The sequence below is a fragment of the Protopterus annectens genome, chromosome 13.part0 (genome assembly GCF_019279795.1).
Source record: "Protopterus annectens isolate FY-2018-M chromosome 13.part0, PAN1.0, whole genome shotgun sequence".
Taxonomy (NCBI): Eukaryota; Metazoa; Chordata; order Ceratodontiformes; family Protopteridae; genus Protopterus; species Protopterus annectens.
Window position 1 is genome coordinate 1252860264 of NC_056747.1, and position 23107 is coordinate 1252883370.

Genomic DNA, 23107 nt, shown 5'->3' on the forward strand with positions numbered 1-23107 from the left:
GCACTGGCAGGCAACCAGATATACTGAGTGATGAACCTAGCTCAGGGGCAGATAGTGTACTCGACGGTGGTCTGCAATTTCACCCTCTGAACTGATTTTGAAGAAAGTTGTTGTTTTTGCTTCATATGTTTATTCTGCTCCTTCATAGGATCATAGGAAGTTACTAGGCTATTGGTTCTGAGGCCCTTATAAGCCTAGCCAGGAGTTTAGCCCATGTTTAGACAAGTCAGCACCTGATGCCCCTGTCCAGCAGGGTGGAATTCCAGGGATGTATTTTCTGTTTCCCATCTAGTTATCCAGGTTCTACTTAAAAAGGGGTAAAGAGGTACTCTGCTTGACGTGGATAGGGAGTCTATTCCACAGATGGGAGAGTCTCTGGGACACAAATGTGTCCAGCCAACAAGTCCTATTGATATCACAGACCAGGCTGAGGCCATACTTGCAGGTTACTTGAGTGGAGCTTGACTTGCGGATATGCAGTTCCATCAAGGTGGGGTCCAAGATCACCTTGCATGCCAGACAAACATCACCTCTGAGGAGTCTATATGAAACTGAGTACAGGGATAGGGCTTTTGGCCTATCTGTGTATGGTAGATTTTTGAGGCCCTCGATTCTCCTGGTGAGGAACCTCTGTGGTCTCTCCAGCTGCTGCATGTGCTTTGCAAGGTACTTGCCAAACTGGGTGTTGTACGCAATAATGGGCCTTCTAAGGGAAGAATACAGGGATGTTATGACCTCCTTGTCCCTGGATGAGATACCTTTACTTATGAGGCGAGCCATGTAGAAAGCTTTCCATACAATGGAAGCAACATGGTGGTCAAAAGTCTGGTTGCTATCAACTTGGGTGCCCAAATCCCTCACAACTGATTGCATGCTTAGGACATTGTTATTAATGTGATAATTTGTGGGGATATCAATCACCCCAAAAGGGGATGATGATGCATTTTTTGGTATTCAGCTTGAGGCCATGTTTCTGGCACCAGTCATTTGTTTGAGTGAGATCCTCTTGGAGGATGTCCACATCAATAGAGGAATTGATGACAGCGCCCAGCTTGCAGTCATCTGCAAACTTGGTCAGCCATAGCCCACTGGTTTTAGCCTGCACCTCAGAAAAGCATATCCCAAATAACAGAGGCTCCAAGTCCGAACCCTGGGGTATGCCACTTATTATGGGTATACTGCTTGAGGTTGCTTCCCCTATTTTGACTAGGTGGGTTCTATCAGTGAGCCATTTAGCTACCCATTTGGTAACATATGGATTCATGCCTAGTACAGAGAGTTTATCTATTATGCCTGAGTGGGGTATAGTGTTGAAGGCTTTGGCCAGGTGAAGGTAGGTGGTGTGCACCATCTTCCCTCGTCCATGACTTTGGTGGCTGTCTCAAAGAAGTTGACCAGATTTAGCAGACATGACCTCCCCGTGACAAAGCCAAACTGTGTGGTATTGAGTGTTTGGAGGGTGCCAATGTCCTTGTTAATGAGGTCCATGATAATCCATTCCATGGCCTTGCAGATCAGGCTAGTTAGGCTGATGGGTTTATAATTTCCCGGATCGATGGACAGTCCACCTTTGTGTAAAGGGTTGACAGTGGTTGTCCTCTACTCAGCTGGGACAAAGCCAGTATTCAGGTTTTGGTTGAATAAGGCATCTAATGCTGCTACAAATTCCTGCCTGAGTTCATGTAGGATGCAGCCTGGGATGTTATCGGGTCCCATGGAGGCTGTATTTTTTGCCTTTGAGAGAGCACGGATGATGTGTTCCCTAGAGATAAGGGGAAGGGGGCAGGTACTGGGAATGTCCTGATTTACTGATGGGAGGGACAGAGAGGTGAGGTTTTCACTGAATCTGTCAACCAGCAAGTTGGCTATATCTACGGCATTTGTATATGTGGTGTCCTTGACCACCAGTTCTGAAAAGATCTGGGTGCTTCCTTTGAGATTGTGGATATATATGAAGAAAGCCTTATGATTGTCTCTAGTAGATGTGGCCAATTTGGACTCGAAGTTTGCTTTGGAGGATTTTACTAGTGGTCTCATTTGCTTGTTCAGGCTAAGGAGAGATTGCTTCCTATTGGGCACCTGCTCCTTCTTGGTCCTGGACAGCAATTTTTTTCCTTTTGTTATAGAGTTTACTTATTGCAGATGTCCACCAGACAGGTTTACTCTTCCTTGCGGAGGATGATTTTGTCCTGTCAGGTATTCCTGATTCTGTGCATCTATATAAATGCTCATATAGTACTTGGGTGCAGTTTTGGATACTGGTGCCAGTTCTTGGGGGGGGGGGGCTGTGAAGCTGTTTAACCATCCCTCAGGAAGCTGTAATCAGCTTTGGAGAAGGTTTTTGTTTGACCCTAGCTAGAGGGGGGGTCAGGGGAGATGGTGACTTTGACAGTGTCCCCTTTATGGTCAGATCTTACCAGGTAGGATGATACTGCAGGGATGCTGCAATGGTTACTCACACTGGTTAATACCAAGTTCAAGATATTATCACCTCTTGTGGGGTTATCGATTAGCTATTCCAAGACATTTGCATTGACAAAATCGAGGAATCTCTGGGCATTTGTATTATAGCATTGGTAGTTCTTCCAGTCTATGTTTGGGAAGTTAAAGTCACCAAGGATCAGGTTAAAGGGCTGAAGCTTGATAGATTCAAATAGGTCCAGATAAGTGGATTGGGCATCTTGAGAAAGATTTGGGAACTGGTAGTTAGCTATGATTTGTATATGGGTCTTGTCAATGGTTAACTGCACCTGGAGTGTCTCCTGTGCGTCATGCTGTTTGACCAGCCTAGAGGTGTGTATGTCTTTAATATATATTGAAACTCCACCTCCTTTGGCATTACTGCCCACAGTTTGGGGTATGAATGTATGATAGGATGAGTAACCAGGTAAGGCTGGGGTTCTCTCTGCAGCTTTGAACCAAGTTTCTGTGACTGTGCAGATGCTAAGTTATTAAGGGTTTTAGTCAGTGACTAATGCTATACATTAGAGATTTATAAGTAGTCAGAAAACGTATGCTGATGCAGAGCCTGTTGTTCTATTACCATTCTAAGTAAATTAGAGTAATATTTAAAAAAATGTTCCCTGATTTAAGGGACCCCATCCACTTATTAACTAGAGAGCTATGAATGTTTTGATATGTATGCCTTATTTTTGGATAGTTCATTGTGAAATATTTGGGTTTCTTGTCAGTCGCAGAGAGTTACAATTGCTAAATAATGACAGATATTTGAATGCTGTGCAAACCTGTTTATTCTGTCAACTGTCCAAGCATGTAAAAAACAAAACCAAAGCAGTCCTGGACAAAAGTGCCTCTTAAAAGCAGCAGTATAAATCCAAAAAAATAACAAAACAGGCAACACCACGGTATCAGTGTCATTACTTTTGCAATCTCCAATCACATTCTAAAGGTAATTATGACATCACAAAAACCATTTCAAACCCTAAAATTCATCATTAAATAGTCACAATTAACAACTAACTGTCTAAAAACCCTAAAATTCATCATTTATAAAATCATTAAATAATCACAACTAACAACTAGCTATATCTATAAAAGTCTAACTAAATGTCATGGTCTAATCTAACTTGTTTAATAAAATTACTTCAAAAATACCTAGTATGCACAAGGCTGAACTACTACACATTTGATTATTTTTGTATTTTATGCTGTGTTATGTTATTTAGTTTTAATGTGTAGTAGTTCAGCCTTACACTATTTAATTTAGATGGAAGATGACTGCTGTATTAAAGTCTGAAGAAACATTCTTTGAAACGTGAAAGCGCTTATTATTTGGAGTTTGTCTACATTAAAATCCTATAACGAGCTGTGGTATTGCCGTAGTGTTGCCTCTTTTGTTATTTTTTGGATTTGTCCAAGTATGTAAGATCAATATTTAAAATCTGTTCCTAATTTTGGGTGTTTATTTCCACAATATTTTCACATTTGTCCCCAATTCTTTCACTAAGTAGTTGAGAGAGTATTTTTAATAAGAGTGGGATATCAGACAAATTAGCCACAATTGTTGGGGCTGTCTAGTGGAAAATTACTAACTGATGTCTGCTTATTATTCTGGCTTTGCAGGATTACTGTGATTTGTGTGAAGCAACTTGGAAAAGTTTAATGTGTGGACCAAACTTGAAATTATTACATGGCCATCATTTTTATGACAGTTAGTCATCTGAAATGCATATAAAAGTGGTTATAACTGCTGGTTGGGGGTGGGAATTGTCTGGATGACAGCAACTGATCCTCTTGTCATTTGCTCAGTTTAAACAGTCACTGATCTGTCTGTGCAAGAGTAGTGTCCAGTTATGTGAACTTAGATGGAATACTTTGTTATTGTGAAATCTGTTTCTTTTTTTACCACAATCTGATGCCTGAGGTGTACACAGTAAACCGGGTGTAAGTGATGGCACAGAGGATATCTGTGAATACAAGTGGCTTACTTACCCCTGCTGTTGTTTGATCACTGTGAAACAGTAATTACTGACCTATAATGACGACACTAATGTCAAACAATGTATCTGCTAAAATCAGTGTAAAACCATTATTGCTATGCCTCTACTTCAATCTGATGCCTGAGGTGTACACAGTAAACCGAGTGTAAGTGATGGCACAAAGGACATCTGTGAATACAAGTGGCTTACTTACCCCTGCTGTTGTTTGATCACTGTGAAACAGTAATTACTGAGCTGGTATGACGACACTAATGTCAAACAATGCATCTGCTAAAATCAGTGTAAAACGTTATTGCTATGCCTCTACTTCTGTGTGTTGGGGAAGGAGTTTACGGTGTATTTAAACACAAAAAGATGACCATAATTGCTTTCACTTTCTATCAAAAGCATCAGCATAGGACACGATAAGTAGGTATCTTTGGGAACCTGGAAGGAGTAGGGTATAAGTGTAAAAATAACAGATCATTGCTACAGTGGCATACTGAATAGCATTGCCATCTCACAACTCATAACTTTGGTTGAGGTCTTGGTTGTTGCTTCTTCTGCACAAAGTCTGCATATCCTCCATGTGTCTGCATGGGTCTGTCCACGTGCTCTGACTTTCTCCAATACTCCAATATTCCAATACTCCAATACTCCAAAGATATGAAATAGGAGACTTGGCATTCTTCCAGTTTTCTTGTAGCTAAGTATACAGTGTGTGGTTGTGTGTGGTGGGGGTGGGGCTTGAATATGTTGTAATAGACCTGATTTTTGGGGGCAATGTTGGTGTGTCTGTGTTGAAAATATTATGATATCACAGATTTTTATCTGTAGACGTGAACAATACTGCAATCGGATCTAGTCTAAAACCAGCCCTGCTTAAAGGTGTGCACAGAAGGTTACTGTAGTGTGCGGAGGGTGTTACTACTTTAATTTTTTCTTACAATCACCCCTCTGATGTGTGTACAGAATGTCGCTACAGCTTGTGTAGTGATTGTGGACAGTGCAGACATTATTTGTCACGATAGGTGGTTTGGGGGCACATTAGTGTGACTGCTGTTATTTTACTTATCTCACAATCAAACATTACGTACATTATGAAGAGTAAGTTTTGGGGATTAGGGTAAGAATGCATGATGATATTTATGTGTGTGTGTGTGTGTGTGTGTGTGTGTATTTCATATATATATATATATATATATATATATATATATGGTTTCACTTTATAATCTTGAAATACTAAAATATTGAATTTTAGTATTTTGAGACTATGAAGTCAAAAGTGCAGTTACACAAAACTGCATAATATTGACTGCGGAAATGTCGAATCTGCCATTGTGTTGTCGCTTTCATGATGTGTGGTCCGGTTTGTGGATTTAGCTGAGGATTCAGGTAAATGGTGTTCTTCTAAGGGTATTATTGGGTAGGGATTTTAGTATGTGTGAGTGTGTGTAGTGGTGTGTTTTATGTGTTTGTATGTTTAGTGCAACCTCAGAGTTAATATATATAAGTAGCGGGGGTGTGGGGGGTGCACTTATGGGTAAGGTAGGTGTGTTTGTTTGTTATGTTGCGTTTGTGTGTGTTGATTTGTTTGTTGTAGTGTCATTAGTTAGGTGTATGTGTGCTTGTTTGTGTAGTGGTCTGTGCATGTGAATGACCACGATTTTCAATTTCGGGGTTTTGGGTGTTGGTTTTTTGGGCTTTTGGCTTTATAGCCTCGAGATACTAAAATTCGGTATTTTAGTATTTCGAGATTATTAAGTGACTCTCTCTCTCTCTCTATATATATATATATATATATATATATATATAAGTGAAACAGATTAGCAAGGAGGAAGTAAGGACAGCTATGAAGAGGATGAAGAATGGAAAGGCTGTTAGCCCAGATGACATACCAATGGAAGCATGGAGGTGCTTAGGAGAAATGGCAGTGGAATTTTTTACCAGATTGTTTAATGAAATTGTGGAAAGTCAGAGGATGCCTGAGGAGTGGAGAAAAAGTGTTTTGGTACCTATCTTTAAGAATAAGGGTGATGTGCAGAGCTGCAGTAACTACAGAGGGATAAAACTGATCAGTCACACCTTGAAGTTATGGGAAAGAGTAGTGGAAGCTAGGTTAAGAAGGGAGGTGATGATCAGTGATCAGCAGTATGGTTTCATGCCAGGAAAGAGCACTACAGATAAAATATTTGCTCTGAGAGTGTTGTTGGAGAAATACAGAGAAGGTCAGAAGGAGTTGCATTGTGTCTTTGTGGACTTAGAGAAAGCATATGACAGGGTGCCTAGAGAGGAGTTGTGGTATTGTATGAGGAAGTCGGGAGTGGCAGAGAAGTATGTAAGAGTGGTACAGGATATGTACGAGGGTAGTGTGACATTGGTGAGGACTGCGGTGGATGTGACAGATACATTTAAGGTGGAGGTGGGATTACATCAAGGATCAGCTCTGAGCTCTTTCTTATTTGTAGTGGTGATGGACAGGTTGACAGATGAGATCAGACAGGAGGCCCCTTGGACTATGATGTTTGCAGATGACATTGTGATATGTAGTGAGAGTAGGGACCAGGTTGAGGAGACCCTGGAGAGGTGGAGATATGCTTTAGAGAGGAGAGGAATGAAGGTCAGCAGGGCTAAAACAGAATATATGTGTGTAAATGAGAGGGAGGGTAGAGGAATGGTGAGGATGCAGGGAGTAGAGTTGGTAAAGGTGGATGAGTTTAAGTACTTGGGATCAACAGTTCAGAGTAATGGTGAGTGTGGAAGAGAGGTGAAGAAGAGAGTACAGGCAGGGTGGAATGGGTGGAGAAGAGTGTCAGGAGTGATTTGTGACAGACGGGTACCAGTAAGAGTGAAAGGGAAGGTCTACAAGAGGGTAGTGAAACCGGCTACGTTATATAGGTTGGAGATGGTGGCATTGACGAAAAGGCAGGAGTCAGAGCTGGATGTGGCAGAGTTAAAGATGTTAAAATTTGCACTGGGTGTGACTAGGATGGACAGGATTAGGAATCAGTATATTAGAGGGTCAGCTCAGGTTGGATAGTTTGGAGACAAAGCAAGAGGGGCGAGATTGCGTTGGTTTGGATATGTGCTGAGGAGGGATGCTAGGTATATTGGGAAAAGGATGCTTAGGATGGAGCTGCCAGGTAAGAGGAAAAGAGGAAGGCCTAAGATAAGGTTTATGGATGTAGTGAGAAAGGACATGCAGACGGTTGGTGTGAAAGAGCATGATGCAGAGGATAGGAAGAAATGGAAACAGATGATCCACTGTGGTGACCCCTAACAGGAACAGCCGAAAGAAGAAGAAGAAGATATATATATATATATATATATATATATATATATATATATATATATATATAAAATAATATGAAGAAAATGAAAATCATTTATAAGTTCATAGGTGTTTACTAGATTAATGACCACAAGGGCCTTTTTATGCCTAGCCATGCATCCCAAATCTCTAACAAGTTCTGATACCCTTGATAAGTGTAAGCATGGGCCTGGGAGATGAACCATTTACAGGTTACCTGTGTCCATTAGGGACATAGGTGCTAAACCAGGGATGAATTTCTGGTTTCCCATCCAGTTGTCCAAGTTGCACTTGAATTGGGTTAGGGAGCAACTTTGCTTCACGTGGATGAGGGGCTTGTTCCATAGACAGGGTAGTCTCTGGAATACATACCTATGTCTCCGTCAGGTCCTATTTACATCACAGGCAAGGTTTAAGTCTTTTAAATGGGTAATTCTGGTGCTGATTGTTTTGTGGATATGCAGGAGGTCCATCACAGTGGGGTATGCCAGGCATAGATCTCCCCTCAAAAGCTTGTAGGAGACAGAATATAGGGATAGAGCCTTGAGGTGGTCTGCATGGGACATACTACTTTGGATGTTCCAATTGTTGGATATGACTGGTAAGGTGCATACCAAAAGGGGCATTGTACTCAATGATAGGTCTGATGAATGCTGAATACAGTGGAACAATCTCTTCCTTGGACTTAGATGCCATACCTTTGTTTATAAGTTGCACAACATATAATGATTTCCTTACTACTGTAGACACATGATGATCAAAGGCTAGATTACTATCTATGTGTGTCCTTAAGACCCTGATTACTGGTCAACTCTAAGGGGTGTGTTGTCAATATGATAGGTACCAGAGATGGATTACTTCCCAAAGGATACCATTATGCATTTCTTGGCATTTAGTTTTAGTCCATTGCTCTGACACAAGTTGTTTGTTTGTGCCATCCCCTCCTGGAGAACATTTGTGTCAGTGTTAGATTTAATGACAGCTCCTAATTTGCAATCATCTGCAAATATAGTCTGTCAGAGACAATTGACATTGACCTTGACTTCTGAGAAGTAAATGCCAAAAAGGAGCGGTCCAAGGACTGATCCCTGAGGGATTCCACTTGTGACTGTCCTTTTTGTAGAGGTGGAATCCCCAGTTCTAACTTTCAGGGTCCAGTCTGTGAGCCAGTTGACTATCCACCGGGTGACATACGGGTTTGTACCTAACCTCTTGAGTTTGTCAACAATGCCCGAGTAGGGCATTCTGTCAAATGCCTTGGGCAGGTCAAGATAGGCAGTGTGAACGATTTTGACCTCATACATTCCTTTGGTGACCTTCTCAAAGAAGTGTACCAGGTTGAGTAGGCATGATCTTCCCTTGACAAAACCAAACTGGGCTGTGTCCAGTGTCTGGAGATTTACTATATCTCTATTGATCATCTCCATGATAATTCTTTCCATGGCTTTACATATAAGACTAGTGAGACTTATGGGTCTGTAGTTTCCAAAGTCTGTAGATGGCCCACCTTTGTCCACAGGGATGACTATTGCCTTTCTCCATTCATGAGGCATGAAGCCTGTTTGGAGGCTGCAGTTAAATAGTAATTCCAGAGGCCCTGATAGGTCATGTTTCATGCTATTTAGAAGGCATCCTGGGATATTGTCTGGGCCCACTGATGCAGTGTTCTTCGTCTCAGAGAGAGCATTAAGGACCTATTCTCTAGTGATAGTATGGGGAGTTATATTTGATGATATTTACTGGGGGAAGGTTGAGGGGGAGACAGGAGTAAAGCTGGAGCTGAATTTTTCAGCCAGGAGGTTTGCTATTTCTTCTGGCTTAGTATAGATGGCTCCATTTACAAAGAGCTCTGCACACAATTGTGTATTGCCTTTGAGGTTGCGGACATGGCTAAAGAATATTTTGTGGTTGTCTTTGGCCTGGGAGGCCAAACTTACCTCAAATTTGGCTTTGGTAGACTTTATTTGTCCTCTGAGTTGTTTGTTTAGCTTGATGAGAGTGCTTTTATCCTGCTGGGTGCTGCACCTCCTAATTTTTTCCATGATTTTCTTCCTTCTGTTATAGAGTCAATTGATTTTGTAATTCCACCGGGGTGGCTTGTTTTTGAGTTAGTTCTGTACTTCTTCCCGATGGGTACAGCTGCCTCTATGCAGCTACTAAAATGCTTGTACAGGGTTTCTGTGAACTCTAAGACTGGAAATTACCTACATTTCTAACCTTCATGGTTAGAGCATTCAGAGCCCAAGCCATTGTCCTTTTGGAAACAGGTTAGTGTTAAGTTAAGTTAAGTTAAGTTAAGTTAAGTTAAGTTAAGTTAAGGTAAGTTAAGTTAAGTTAAGAAACTGCATTGTGGGGACAATTCAGACATTCATTGCTTAAGGACTTGGTAAAATGGGACATCCTTGACATCTAGAGCCATTTCCCTACTTATTATATGTGAATATCCTTTTAGCCCCCTTCTAATAGGAGTCTGCTGTGACAAGAAAGTGAGTAAGCTTCTTGGGCAGAATGTTGCTTCTGACAATAGTCTTGGAATACTTCTCACCAGGGCTACCTCTATAATACATTTTTTAATTATGTTCAAATCTTTCTGGAGATGAAATTAGGAAAATAAGATTGGATTTATCACTTCGGATGACATAATATAGCCCACAACCGCAAATGTCAGCATATGACTCGGAAATGCCAGCATTCAGTAAAGGAAAGATCAAACGGGTGGCAGAGGTTAATGGGAATAGACCACATTGCAAAATTACTGAATATGAATTTTAAAGAATTAAAGATGCAGTTGATGGCAGACAGGCCTGATCTGTGAAAGTTCTTGAGCTTTTGAAGCAACAGATTCAAGTAAATAATAAAGTGTGGTATGATGCATGTCATGTGACTTTCCTCACCATTAGGGACAGTTTTAGTTTTCTGGATTATATATAACATTCAGTATTTTTTTTCCTTTGGTTGGCTGAAAAAATTACCATAGTATACTTACCATTAGCAAAGGTCATACAGAACGTTAAGTTCACCTGTCAGTCTATAATTAAAATGCATTTTTTAATATTTGTTTTTTACATTAATGAGGAAAATAAACACATTCAGTATAAACTGCCATTTTGAGAAATGATCTGGAAACACTATATGGTTAAATGACATACTCAGAATCACAGAAAAGGCAAATGGATACTGAAGGAATCAAATCAAGGTCTACAGGATTAAGTCTATTATTAGAGTATAATTTTATATACTATACAGCCACAAATATATCGTGGTTAAGTAGTAAATATTATATTTGCAATGTAAAAATAGGTACAGACCTCTTTTGCTGAAAGGTTTCTTGCATCTGCAGCTGCCAGCACTGCTCTCATATAAGCGTTGCTCATGGATTCCTTTATGCTGAGGGCGGGATTTTGCTCATCCTGTTCCACACAGCTGTGCTTCCACACCTTTGTGCAAGGTAACATTCGTAAGCTATGAGACCACCCCAGACCCAGCTCAAATTCTCCCTAGATTCTAATACATTTCATAATTCTCCCCGGAAGAAATGTGATGTGAGATGAAGAATGTAGTGACCGGGTATGAAGTGTGAGCACTGACGGGCAAGGGGACATGAAACTAGTGATGCAAAGAGAATATTTATCACTCTTGTCCACCTGAATATACCCTCTATGCCTCCTGTGTCTCACCAAAAGTAAATATTGAAAAAAAATATGAAAAAATGTATTCAAAACGGCACTATGGTCACTCTTTGACTAACATCTTCCAATTTTCCTTCCCATCCCTTCCTTTATCCTGCAGCCCTCCTTAGAACTTTTTGTTAATCTTGAGCATTGTTCTAAAAAGAAATTAAATAAAGACAGATAGTTCAAGTCAGCTCAATTACCTTACCTCATATTAGCATGTCTGAAATTAGTAAATCTCTTGTAATCACTTTTTATTAATAAACATGTTACAAAACCCATCAATGTTTCGTCTTTGACTAAGCAATACAATGCATCAGTACGAAGACTTTTACATTCCTTTATGACTCACATATTCTCAAAATGCCTTTTTTTACCATTTTCAGCATGAATCCCTCAGCTGATGACACCCCATACAGAAATGGACCTATTGGTTTATAACATAATGAATAAGTAAACGTGTGAAGTGCTTATAGCTAGCCTGAATGCCCCCTAGATTTTTAAGTGTAGCCACATCTTTCACTGACTTGTATTATGCTATATGCATGCTCACAGGACAGTGAACCAAAATATCATTCTCAGAAATGAGGAGAAAAAAAGAGTCAATAAAAAGCCAACTGTATCACATAAACATGCTAGGCAAACAGTTTTTTATGAAATATATGAGAACTGTGATTTTAACTGCTGATCCATTTAAAAAAAAATTTGCAAAAATGATACTGAATGGAAGAACATGCTTACATTAATTGAAGGCCAGGACTGAGCATGCTCAGAGCAGGCTGCTGAACTCCGGTTTGCAGGACTTTCTGGGATAGGAAAACTGGCACAGAAGGTGGCACACTGCATGGGACCGCTATCAGGGCTTGAAGGACTCCGTCCCACCCATTCATCTTCATCAGATGATTGTTTTTCAAAGCGAGGACGGTCTCCAAATCCTCTGTGATCTCTCTTAGGTATTGGACCACCTAAACTGTTAAGGTAGACCTCATGATAGGGCCGATGCTTTGGCAAGGTGGATACATCTGAATGCCATCCTGCCCGTGCCTTCTGTTGATATAAGGCTGTGTCACTGACTTCAGAGTAACTACGTCGTCCTTGAAAACTAGCCCTGAGGAAATGACTGGAAGGCCTAGGGTAGCAAAAGTTCATGGAGTTTGCTTCAGGACCAGGAAACCTGTGTTGTAATGCAGGAGATGAGGACAAGGCTACTGGCTTCTGACGCTGAGGTGCAGGAGACTGGCATGGAGTTCGACGCTGTGAAGCAGCTGGAGACTGACACTGGGGTGCTGGAGAGCGACGTTGTGTTGCAGGAGACTGGCATGGAACCAACACTGGAGATCGCCTCTGTGTTGCAGGAGACGGACATTGAGATACTGGAGATCGTCTCTGGGAGGCAGGAGATGGACTTTGAGACACAGGAGACCTTCTCTGTGTTGCTGGAGACTGGCACTGGGATACTGGAGGTCTGTGCTGGGCTACAGGAGAGTGACGAGCTGAAATAAAAAAAATAAATACATAAAATGTTATTATTTACCCATAAGGCTGAAGTTTAACACTGTCCCAACCTTGTACACAATCCCTTTCATCAAATTAAAAGAAGTGGATAGCATTCTGTTACTACAGTGCTATACACTTAAACATTATTTGTTATACTGCTTAGCATTCACAGAACGCACAGCAATACAAAGTAACTCATTATCAGGCAAGTTAAAGAAAGGTCAGGGCTTGCAAATTAATTCCAGATTATGAATTTATACACTGCATCTTTAATTATATGAGATTGGTAGATACATAATTATAAAGCCACTATAGAATTACATCTGTAAATGTTACGTTATTAAGATCACAATAACAAAAAGGTCAACAAGCTACACGACACACATTCAAAACTCCGTAAAGAAGAAGTAATGTGAAGGTGCATTTCTGAGGAGAAAAGTCGGGGTAGCAGAAAGAAAAATAAATGGATGCTAATGGTGAAAGTTCATACTGAAAGTGGAGCAGCACTGTTTGGCAAGAAGGTACAGAAAGGATATAATAGCCTGCCTAGTGATACTCTAAACATGCTAAATAATACAGGGATTTAAGCATAGGAGGGACACAGAGCAAAACAGCAGAATGAGATAAGGAATTGTGATAAGGTATAGTTACGTTTGGACATTACTGCAAGTCAGACTGGACTGGATAGTTTGCACTTTTTTTCAAAGGTTCGTAGGAGGTTACTAGGCTAGCAGTCCTACAGCCTTTACAAGCCTAGCCATGTTAATCCCAATTATCCACATTTTTTTCTTTTTTGGGTAGTTCATAGAATGAATTTATGAACAGCATGGGTCTGTGATCAACATTGGCTACCCATGTTTATGGACAAAAGTGCCATCCCAGGGGAAAATTTATGCTTTCTCGTCTAATTATCCAGGTGGAGTTTGAATAGGGTCAGTGAGAAGATCTGTTTTACAAGGATAAGGAGTCTGTTCCACAGAAGTGGCAATCTCTAGGCAACATATTTGTCTCTCCAACATGATCTGTTAATGTCACAAGCTAGGTTGAGATCTCTAAAATGTGTGACTCTTAAGCCATTTGACTTCCGGCTGTGCAACATTTCCATTAGGGCAGGGTTGGATATTGTGCTATAGGCCAGGCAGAATTCACCTTTCAGCAGCCTATAAGATACAGAGTAAAGTGACAGGGCTTTCAGCCTGTCCATGCAGGTCATGGTTTGAAGTCCCTGCATTTTCCTAATGAGAAACCTCTAAGGTCTCTCCGGCTGCTGCAAATGTCTGGTGAGATACATGCAAAAAGGGACATTATACTCTATTAGTGGTCTGATGAGAGTTGAGTACAGTGGAGTTATAACATTCCTGGACCTAATGCTATGCCCTTGCTTATTAGGTGCTCTATGTAGAAGGCTTTCCTTACCACTGTGGAAAGTTGGTGGTCAAAGTTTAGATTGCTATCTACCTGCGTTGCCAAGTCTTGCACCACTGGATTGGAATTCAGGGGGCTACAGTCAATACTGTAATTTGTAGGGAATTCCGTTTTGCCAAAGGTAATAATAATGCATTTTTTGCAATTAGTTTTAGACCATGGCTTTGGCACCGATCATTTGTTTGTGTTAGCCCTTTTTGTAATATGTTGACATCATTGGGGGACTCGATTGCTCCCAGTTTGCAATCATCAGTGAACTTGGTGAGCCAAAGGCTGTCTACTTTGGCCTGGACTTGAGAAATAGATCAGTAAGGGGCCCAGCACAGACCCCTGTGGTACTCCGCTGATGAGAGGTCTACTGATAGAGGTGGAGTCATCAATTTTGACAGTGTGTTCTGTCAGTGAGCTAGCTGGCTACCCATCTAATAATGTAAGCATTAATCTATATCTGGGAAAGTTTCTGAATTATGCCAGAGTGGGGAATTGTGTCTAAAGCCTTGGCAAGGTTGAGACAGGCTGTGTGCACTGTCTTACCTTCTTCCACGGCTTTGGTGATATTCTGAAAGAAGTCTACCAGGTTTAATAAGCATGATATACCCTTAACAAAGCCAAACTGGGTTGGGTTCAGTGTTTGGAGGTTGCATATGTCCTTGTTAATAAGGTCCACGATAATTTTTTCCATGGCCTTGCAGATGAATCTGGTTACACTTATGGGTTTGTAGTTCCCAGGGTCAGTTAATGGTCCCCCTTTGTGCAGGGAGATTACTGTTGCTGTTCTCCATTCTGCAGTCACATAGCCAGTTCTCAAGCTATGATTAAAGAGAATGCCAAGTGATCAGCTAATTCTTGTTTTAGATTGTTTAGTAAACAACCAGGGATATTATTTGGTCATATTAAGGCCGTGTCTTTGGCAAGCACAGATATGACCTGCTCTCTAGATATACTAGGCAGAGGACTGGGGTCAGGTATGCTTTGGGATATGGTAGGTGGGGATGGTGGGGTGATGTTTGCACTGAATCTGTCAGCTAATAGGTTGGCAATATCTTCCAATATAGTATGAGTGATCCCATCTACAACCAGTTCAGCACATAGCTGGGAATTCCCTTTTAGACATTAGATGTAGTTAAAGAATGTCTTATGATTATCCTTGGCTAGAGACGTGATTTTACTTTTGTAATTTGCTTTATAAGACTTTACAAGATTTCTGATTTTCTTGTTTAGGCCTAGGATAGAACTCTTCCAATGCAGAGTGCTATCCCTCTTGCTTTTGGACAAGAGTTTCTTCCCCTTGTTATATAATCTGTTTATACATGAAGTCCACCACTGTGGCTTGTTTTTACAGTAAGACCTGGATTTGATCCTGTCAGGTACAGCAGAGTTTATGTAGTTGCTTAGTGTTTGCACAGGGCATTAGCATACACTTCTGCATAGTGATCATTGGTGTCTGCACTTGTGGGTGGTATGAAGCTTTTTATACCATTGCTTAATAGGCTGTAGTTAGCTTTGGTGAAGTTTTTATAATTTTTGTTCCTGTGAGGGTGTCAGTTCCAGTAGTTACTTTAAATGAGACTGATTTGTGGTCTGATCTAACCAGGGAGGGCATCACACATGGGGAAGTACAGTGGCCCCCCCATGTTGGCGAGTACTATGTCCCGAACATTAGAGCCCCTAATGGGAGTGCAGACTATCTGTTCTAGACCATTTGTGTTAACAAAGTCCAGGAACCTTTGGGCAAGTATGTTTTTGCTCATGCATGTCCCCCAGTCTATGGAAGGATAGTTGAAATTTCCCATCACTAAGGTGTTGGGCTGTATGGCAAGGGATTCCAGTAAATCAAGATAGGAGATTTGCTTATCCTGGTTCATGGTTCATGATCTATAGCTAGCAATGATGTGGTATGGTACTTTCTCACTTCTTAATTGGACATTGAGTAGTTCGAGAGAGTCATGCTGTTTGACCAGTCTCGATGTGTATTTAGTTTTAATGAAGATGGGTTTATCCCCATCTTTGGTTCCCTCATCCTCATTTTGAGGTGTGAACTTGCAGAAGGCATTGTAACCTTGCACAGCCTCGGTGCTCTCAGCAGCCAAAATCCTCCAAGGTGAGGAGTACTTCCAGGGAGTGCAATTTTGTGTTTAAACTCCTAGTATTAAGCAGCATGACCCTGAGTTTGTCTTGATTAGATTTTATTATGTTGGAAAATTTGCTGTTTTGACATTATCTTAAAAAGGCACTATGGGGTGTTCAACGGCCTTTGCCAGTATCTGAAAGCCTAGGGGGGACAGGAGCAAACCATCTCTAGCAAAGCAGCTAGGTCTGTCTACCATATCCTCTCATGCTGACAGATACTGGATCCCCCTGGACTGACACCAGAAGCTGAGCCAATTGTTGAGTTCAGTCATTTTTTGTTTATATTGTGGCATAATCCTGGGTGAGGGTAGGATACTGTGTAGGGCTAGGGACATACCTGCCTGGAACATATAATCAGTGAGTTCTGTCATGTCTCTCTTCATATAATCCAGACAGGTGCGTTTCAAGTCATTCTCCCCAACTTGGACTACGACAGAGTCATAACAGTACTTGTTGTTGAGTGACTTGAGTGCATGCATGATTTGTTGGATCCTGGCACCTGATAGGCAGCTGACCGTGATCATATCCTTGTCCAGTCTGGTGAGGGGGATATTTGTGTGTCTCACAGTGGAGTCACCAATGACCAAGACATATGATGTGTTTTGCTTCAGGGGCTTATTTGTTGACACATGGATATGTGTGTACTGATATGTGTAGTGATTTCTTTATGCTTAGAAGTGAGTGTGTGTGGTGTGCATTTGGGAGGTCTCTGTTCTTGTGGTAGGCTTTCAGTGAGTACCTCCACATATGTGGGTTTATGTCTTGTGAACTTAATTTGTGTGAGAGGTAAGGTTTGCGTTAGAGGTGTAGTGTGTGTGTTGACAACCTGTTTGATGTCTAGTTTGTTTTTACGTGAGAGAATTGACTCCAATTCCACAGTGTATTTTGCATCTCTCACATATGGTGTTAGTTTACTTTAGGAGTAAATGGTTGTCAGTATACAGGAAGCAACTGCTACATTGTCTCAAGATACCCATATCAATGAAAGCGGCAGGAGAAATGATGGGAAACTGCCCATTCATTGCGGCAAAATTTTTCTGAATGTGGTATTTGGGAAGGATGTGGGCTAGCTGGACTTAGTCATAAACAGCAAAAATGTAGCAGCAATTCAATTAAATACAGTTAACAAAGTACAGCGCTGGCTTAAAATATACTTATTTTTCAATGTGTTTAATGGATGACTTGGATTTCAATACAGATGCACTCCAGACCTCTGGCTAAAGTTGCCAAATGCTGAGCAGCTCCAGTAAACTGAGCGCAGACCCACACAAACGGGAGGCTTGTATACAGGCAAATTTAAACAGTTTTATCACAACTACAAATGGGAAAACCCCAAACTGAACCTTTCTCCAGCAGCCCCCAACTCAGATGGGTCCTGAGCTGCACACTTCTGCCACAAGGGTGGAAGGAGGTCCTCTTAATGTAAGATGGCTGGTTTAAGTGCACAGTCATACCAAACAGTCTAGAGTCAGCAAGTCTGAATCTAGCCTATGCTATGTAAGGCAAGGAAGCACAATTTCTAGATGGGAAGGAGCAAGGGAGAGTCACTTAAAGGTCAATGTGAGAGTGTTTATTAGTATAAGATGATCTGCAGTGGTACCATCCTCTGCACAAAATGGCAGCTCTCTGAGCAGCTGTGAACAGTGGGAAGCTATGGAGAGCATTTCCTACAGAGGATTTTAAACTGGAGAGGTTGCTTATATGCAAGCATGGAGAACAGCGAGGCTTTCTTATGAGCAGGATGAAAAACTCTGATAAAGTTAAACCCTCAGGCCAATCAGATAAAAACACAAAAAGCTATAAACCAGTAGTTCCTACCTTGGATAGGTTAAATTTTGCTCTCTGCTCCCACCAGAGTACAAAAAGAACCCTTCTAATGTAAAACAAACTGGCTTTGAGCTCAAGTGCAGTAACATAGGTTCATGGGTTCATAGGTAGGTACTAGGCTATCTGCCCGAGGGCATGTATAAGCCTAGCCAGAGTGTGTTGGCTTCCGCCGCCCCATTGATTAATTAACTGAGCCTCTATCAAGCAGAGCCAATGAAGTGATCCCAGGGGTGTATTTTCTGTTACCTATCCACTCATCAAGGCTTCTCCTGAAGAGTGTTAGTGAGGGGCTCTGCCTAATGTAATTAAGAATTTTGTTCCAAAGCATGGGGGAGTCTCTGTGTCAGGAATCTATCCCTCCAGCATGTTCTATTTATTGTTGTGGCGAGGTTTAGCTCATTAGAGCACGTGGCTCGCAGTGACTTGGATTTCTTTAGGTGGAGCATGTCCATCAATTCTGAGTTGGACATGGCTTTGTAGGTCAGGCAGAGATCACCTCTGAGTAAGCGATATGTCACTGAGTACAGCCAGAGTTTTTTCAGTCGGGCTGCATAGGACATATGTTTGAGGCCAGTAATCCTCTTGGTGAGGTGCTTTTGTAGTCTTTCCAGCTGTTGGAAGTGTCTTGTGAGGTACATCCCAAATGGGGCATTGTACTCTACGATGGGTCTGATGAGTGACAAGTAGAGGGGCACTATAGCCTCTTTATTTCTAGATAGGAACCCCTTAGTAATTAGATGGGCCACATAGAAGGATTTCCTAACTACTTTGGAAATATGATTGTCAAAGGAGAGATTACTATCTACCTGGGTCCCCAGATCTCTTATTACCTCTTCTGTATTAAGAGGGCTGCTGCCTATGTGGTAATTCGTGGGTGTTTTGTTTTTCCCAAACGAGATGACTATGCATTTTTTGGCATTTAGCTTGAGGCCATGACTTTGACACCAGGTGTCTTTCTCATTAAGGCCTTTTTGAAGGATGTCCATGTTAGCCGGAGAGTCAATTATGGCCCCCAGTTTGCAGTCATCGGCGAACTTGGTTAGCCATAGTCCTCCTGTGTTTGCCTGTACTTCTGAGAAATATATGCCGAACAGTAGGGGTCCCAGAACCGAGCCTTGCGGGACACCACTTGTGACTGGTTTAGAGTCAGACCTGGAGCCCACTATTCTTACCGTGTGAGTTCTGTCTGTAAGTCAGTTGGCAACCCATCTTGTGACGTAGGGGTTTATGTTCAGTCTGGTGAGTTTTTCTATAATACCCGAGTGAGGAATGGTGTCGAACGCCTTGGCGAGATCAAGGTAGGCTGTGTGAACCACCTTTCCCTCGTCTATGGCCTTGGTGACTGTCTCGAAGAAGTCAACCAGGTTTAGTAGGCATGATCTGCCCTTAACAAAGCTGAACTGGGTCGGGTCAAGTTTTTGGAGGTTCCAAATGTCTTTGTTAATGAGTTCCAAGATGATGCGCTCCATAGCCTTGCAGACCAGGCTAGTCAGGCTTAAGGGGCGATAGTTACCAGGGTCAGTTGTGGCCCCTCCTTTGTGAAGCGGAATAACTGTTGCTGTGCGCCATTCTATGGGCATGTAGCCTGTGGAGAGGCTGATATTGAACAGCGTGTTTAGGTGCGGGGTTAGTTCGTTCTGTAGTTCGTGCAATACGCAGCCTGGGACACTATCTGGCCCCATTGATGCTGTGTTTTTGGCTTTTGAAAGGTCTGTTTTTACCTGTGCTTCTGTGATTTCTGGGACACTACACTTTTCCGGTATTGTTGTGGGCCCTTTTGAAGGTGAGAGGGAGGTGAAGTTTGCACTGAATCTATCTGCCAGGATGTTGGCAATATCAGTAGGTTCAGTATATTTTGTGCTATTTTGCACTAGCTCAGAGCATATCTGCAAGTTGCCACTTAGATTCTTGACATAGTTAAAGAAGGCTTTGTGGTTATCTTTCGAATCCTTGGCTATTTTTCTTTCGAAGTTAGCCTTGGATGATTTTATGAGGAACCTTAGTTTCTTACTGATACTGATCAGGGATGTATTTCCTTCTTGGGATTTTTTTCTGAACTAGTTTCCTCCATTTGTTGTATAACCTGTTTATGGCAGGGGTCCACCAGACTGGTTTCCTTTTCTTAGGGGAGTGAGTCTTGGTTTTGCTAGGGATGGCATGATCCATGCATCCTTGTAGGTGCTCATAAAGTACAATTGTAAAGGAATCTGCATCTTGGGCAGTGTTATCCTTTACCGTGGGGGCTGTGAAACTTACCACCTCTGCCTTAAGTAAGGTGAAGTTTGCTTTAGAAAAGTTTTTCACTGTGGTTTCCTTGGTTGGGGGTGGTGGTGGGGTGTGGACATCCAGGGTGATTAGTCTATGGTCTGATCTAACAAGTGACGGGTTGACCTTCGGTACGGAACACATGTCGCCCATGTTGGTGATGACCAGGTCCAATATGTTGTGACCTCTGGTAAGGGAGTTTACCAGCTGATCCAGGGCATTTGAGTTGATAAATTCCAGGAAGCGCTGAGCCTGGGAGTTTGTACTCAAGCAGTTTTCCCAGTTAAAGGTAGGGTAATTGAAATCACCCAATATCAGGGTGTTTAGTAGGACCTTCATGTTTTCCAGTGTCTCCAGAAAGGTGGAGTGGTGGTCCTGGGTCATGGAGGGTGATCTGTAGCAGGCCACAATTTGCATTGTAGATTTGCCGGATGTTAGCTGCACATGGATGATCTCAGAGGTATCATGCTGCGCCACTAACCTTGAGGTGTGGGTATCCTTGATGAATATGGATACACCCCCTCCTTTTGTGTTTTGGTCCATGTTCTGTGGCCGAAATGTGTGGTATGAGTTATAGCCCAGTAGTGCTGGAGTGCTCTCTGGAGCCTTGAACCAGGTTTCAGTTACTGCACAGATATCGACGTTCTCCATACTTAGAAGTGCTTCAAGCACATGCATTTTGAGATTTAAACTCCTCGCGTTGAGCAACATAACCTTCATTTTTTTACTTGTGCTGTTTACGGAGGTGGGTTTGAATTTTGAGCCTTGCCTAAAAAAGGCACTATGGGGGCAGCAAGAGCCTTGGCCAGTATTCGAAAGCCAAGGGGTGACAGGTGCAAGCCATCTCTTGCGAAGCAACATGGCTTGTCGAGTATGTCATCCCAGGCTGACAGACACTGGATCCCCTTTGAATGATACCAGAAGCTTAGCCAATTGATGAAATTGATCATTTTTTCTTTATACTGAGGTATCATTCTTGGTGAGGGCAGGATGCTACTCAGGGTCAGGGTCATACCCGCCTAGGCTACATGATCAGAGAGCTCTTCCATGTCTCTTTTCATGTAGTCCAGGTAGGTACATCTCAGGTCATTCACACCAACATGAACAATGACAGAGTCCTATTTGTATTTGTTCTGGAGTGACCTGAGTGCTTGTGTTATATGGCAAGTTCTGGCTCCCGACAGGCAGCTAACAGTAACCCTCTCCTTGTCCAGCCTAGTGAGTAGGGCATCAGTGTGCCTGACTATTGAGTAACCTATTACTAGTGTGTTAGGTATGTTATTTCGCTTTAAGGGCTGTGATTGTGCGGCACATTGATTTTGTGTTTTATGTGTTGTCTGGTTTGTGATGGGAGGTGCAGGTTTTGTGGGTGTCTGCTTTGGAGCTCTCTGATGCTTTTGCAGGTTTTTATTTAGAGCCTCCGAGTATGATTTTCTGAATTTATGTGTATTTTTTGCCAGTGTTGGTTTAGTACGTCTATGTGAGGCTGGAGGTGTGGTGTTCCAGTCTTGGGTGGAGAGCCCTTAGCCTCCAGTTTGGCTGTATAATTGCATCTCTCGCATATGTTAGTGTTTTGTGGTACGAGGAGAGGGCTGTCTGTGTACATGAGGCAGTTGTAACATTGCCTCAGGACACCCAGATTCACCAGCTGGACTGGAGAGTACACCTGAAGTTGCCCTTTGGTCATGCCTAAATAGTAGGGTGAGCTGCTTAGGCACTTGGTTGGTGAGGGGTGGATAAACAGCCTTGCCCTGTTGGGCAGTCTAGTGTCGGGGTAAATTAGTGATTACTATAAGGGCTGAGCAAGTGCTGGACTGTAGGATGCTTTTTGAGTGCTTAGGTTGAGAGTTAGACTAGTTTCAAGTGAAAAACTGAAGAGGAGACTTAGTGGAGCCGGGAATAATGTAACCCTAGCTAACCGGTGCTGCCCGGCGCACAAAACAGTGCAAACTCGTTTTTTAATCTACTAACTTCTGGGCTGGAACCACTCCTCCAGGTACAGATGGCTGCTCAAAGTTACCCTCTTGCACAGGTGAACAGAAAAACTTCCCTCTATCCAAGTAAGATATGGGTAACTCAGAAACTTGTAACACAGCCCTGAATTCAGCACTAGCCTGAAAACTGGACTATACTAGCCTAGAAAGGCGGGAAATGCTATACAACAGAAGTAAGAATTCCTGCAATATCAAGAATTCTTGGAAATAACTTCACTAACCCTGAGAAATGTTCACAATACACAAAAACTTTGCAAAACTTAGCTAAATGTTGGTAGACTCACTCTGAACAGCTTTTGCAGTATCAAAAGAGGTTAGGAAATATCAGAATATTGTTAAAACAACAATTTCTTGAAGGCCCATTCATGTACAAGAAACAATCTCAATTAAAATATTTCACTAATGTCTTTGTAAATGGTGAGTAGTTTGCTTAGCTGTTATGGAGCAAGAAGAACGAAAAAATGTTTTGTTTATATTTTAATGTAATATAATGCCAGTCAGTATATGTATATATATATATATATATATATATCTATTTTCTTTTTTTTA

At 41.8% G+C, this 23107-nt stretch overlaps 1 protein-coding gene across 1 annotated transcript in view; it reads right to left on the minus strand.

Annotated features, from left to right (window-relative positions):
- Positions 1–23107, minus strand: part of TBKBP1 (TBK1 binding protein 1) — a 2809732-nt gene that overhangs the window by 94889 nt on the left and 2691736 nt on the right. Inside the window, exon 10 of the mRNA XM_044055270.1 lies at positions 12162–12913. Coding sequence (XP_043911205.1) covers positions 12162–12913 — 752 coding nt within the window. The remainder of the gene's footprint in view (positions 1–12161; positions 12914–23107) is intronic.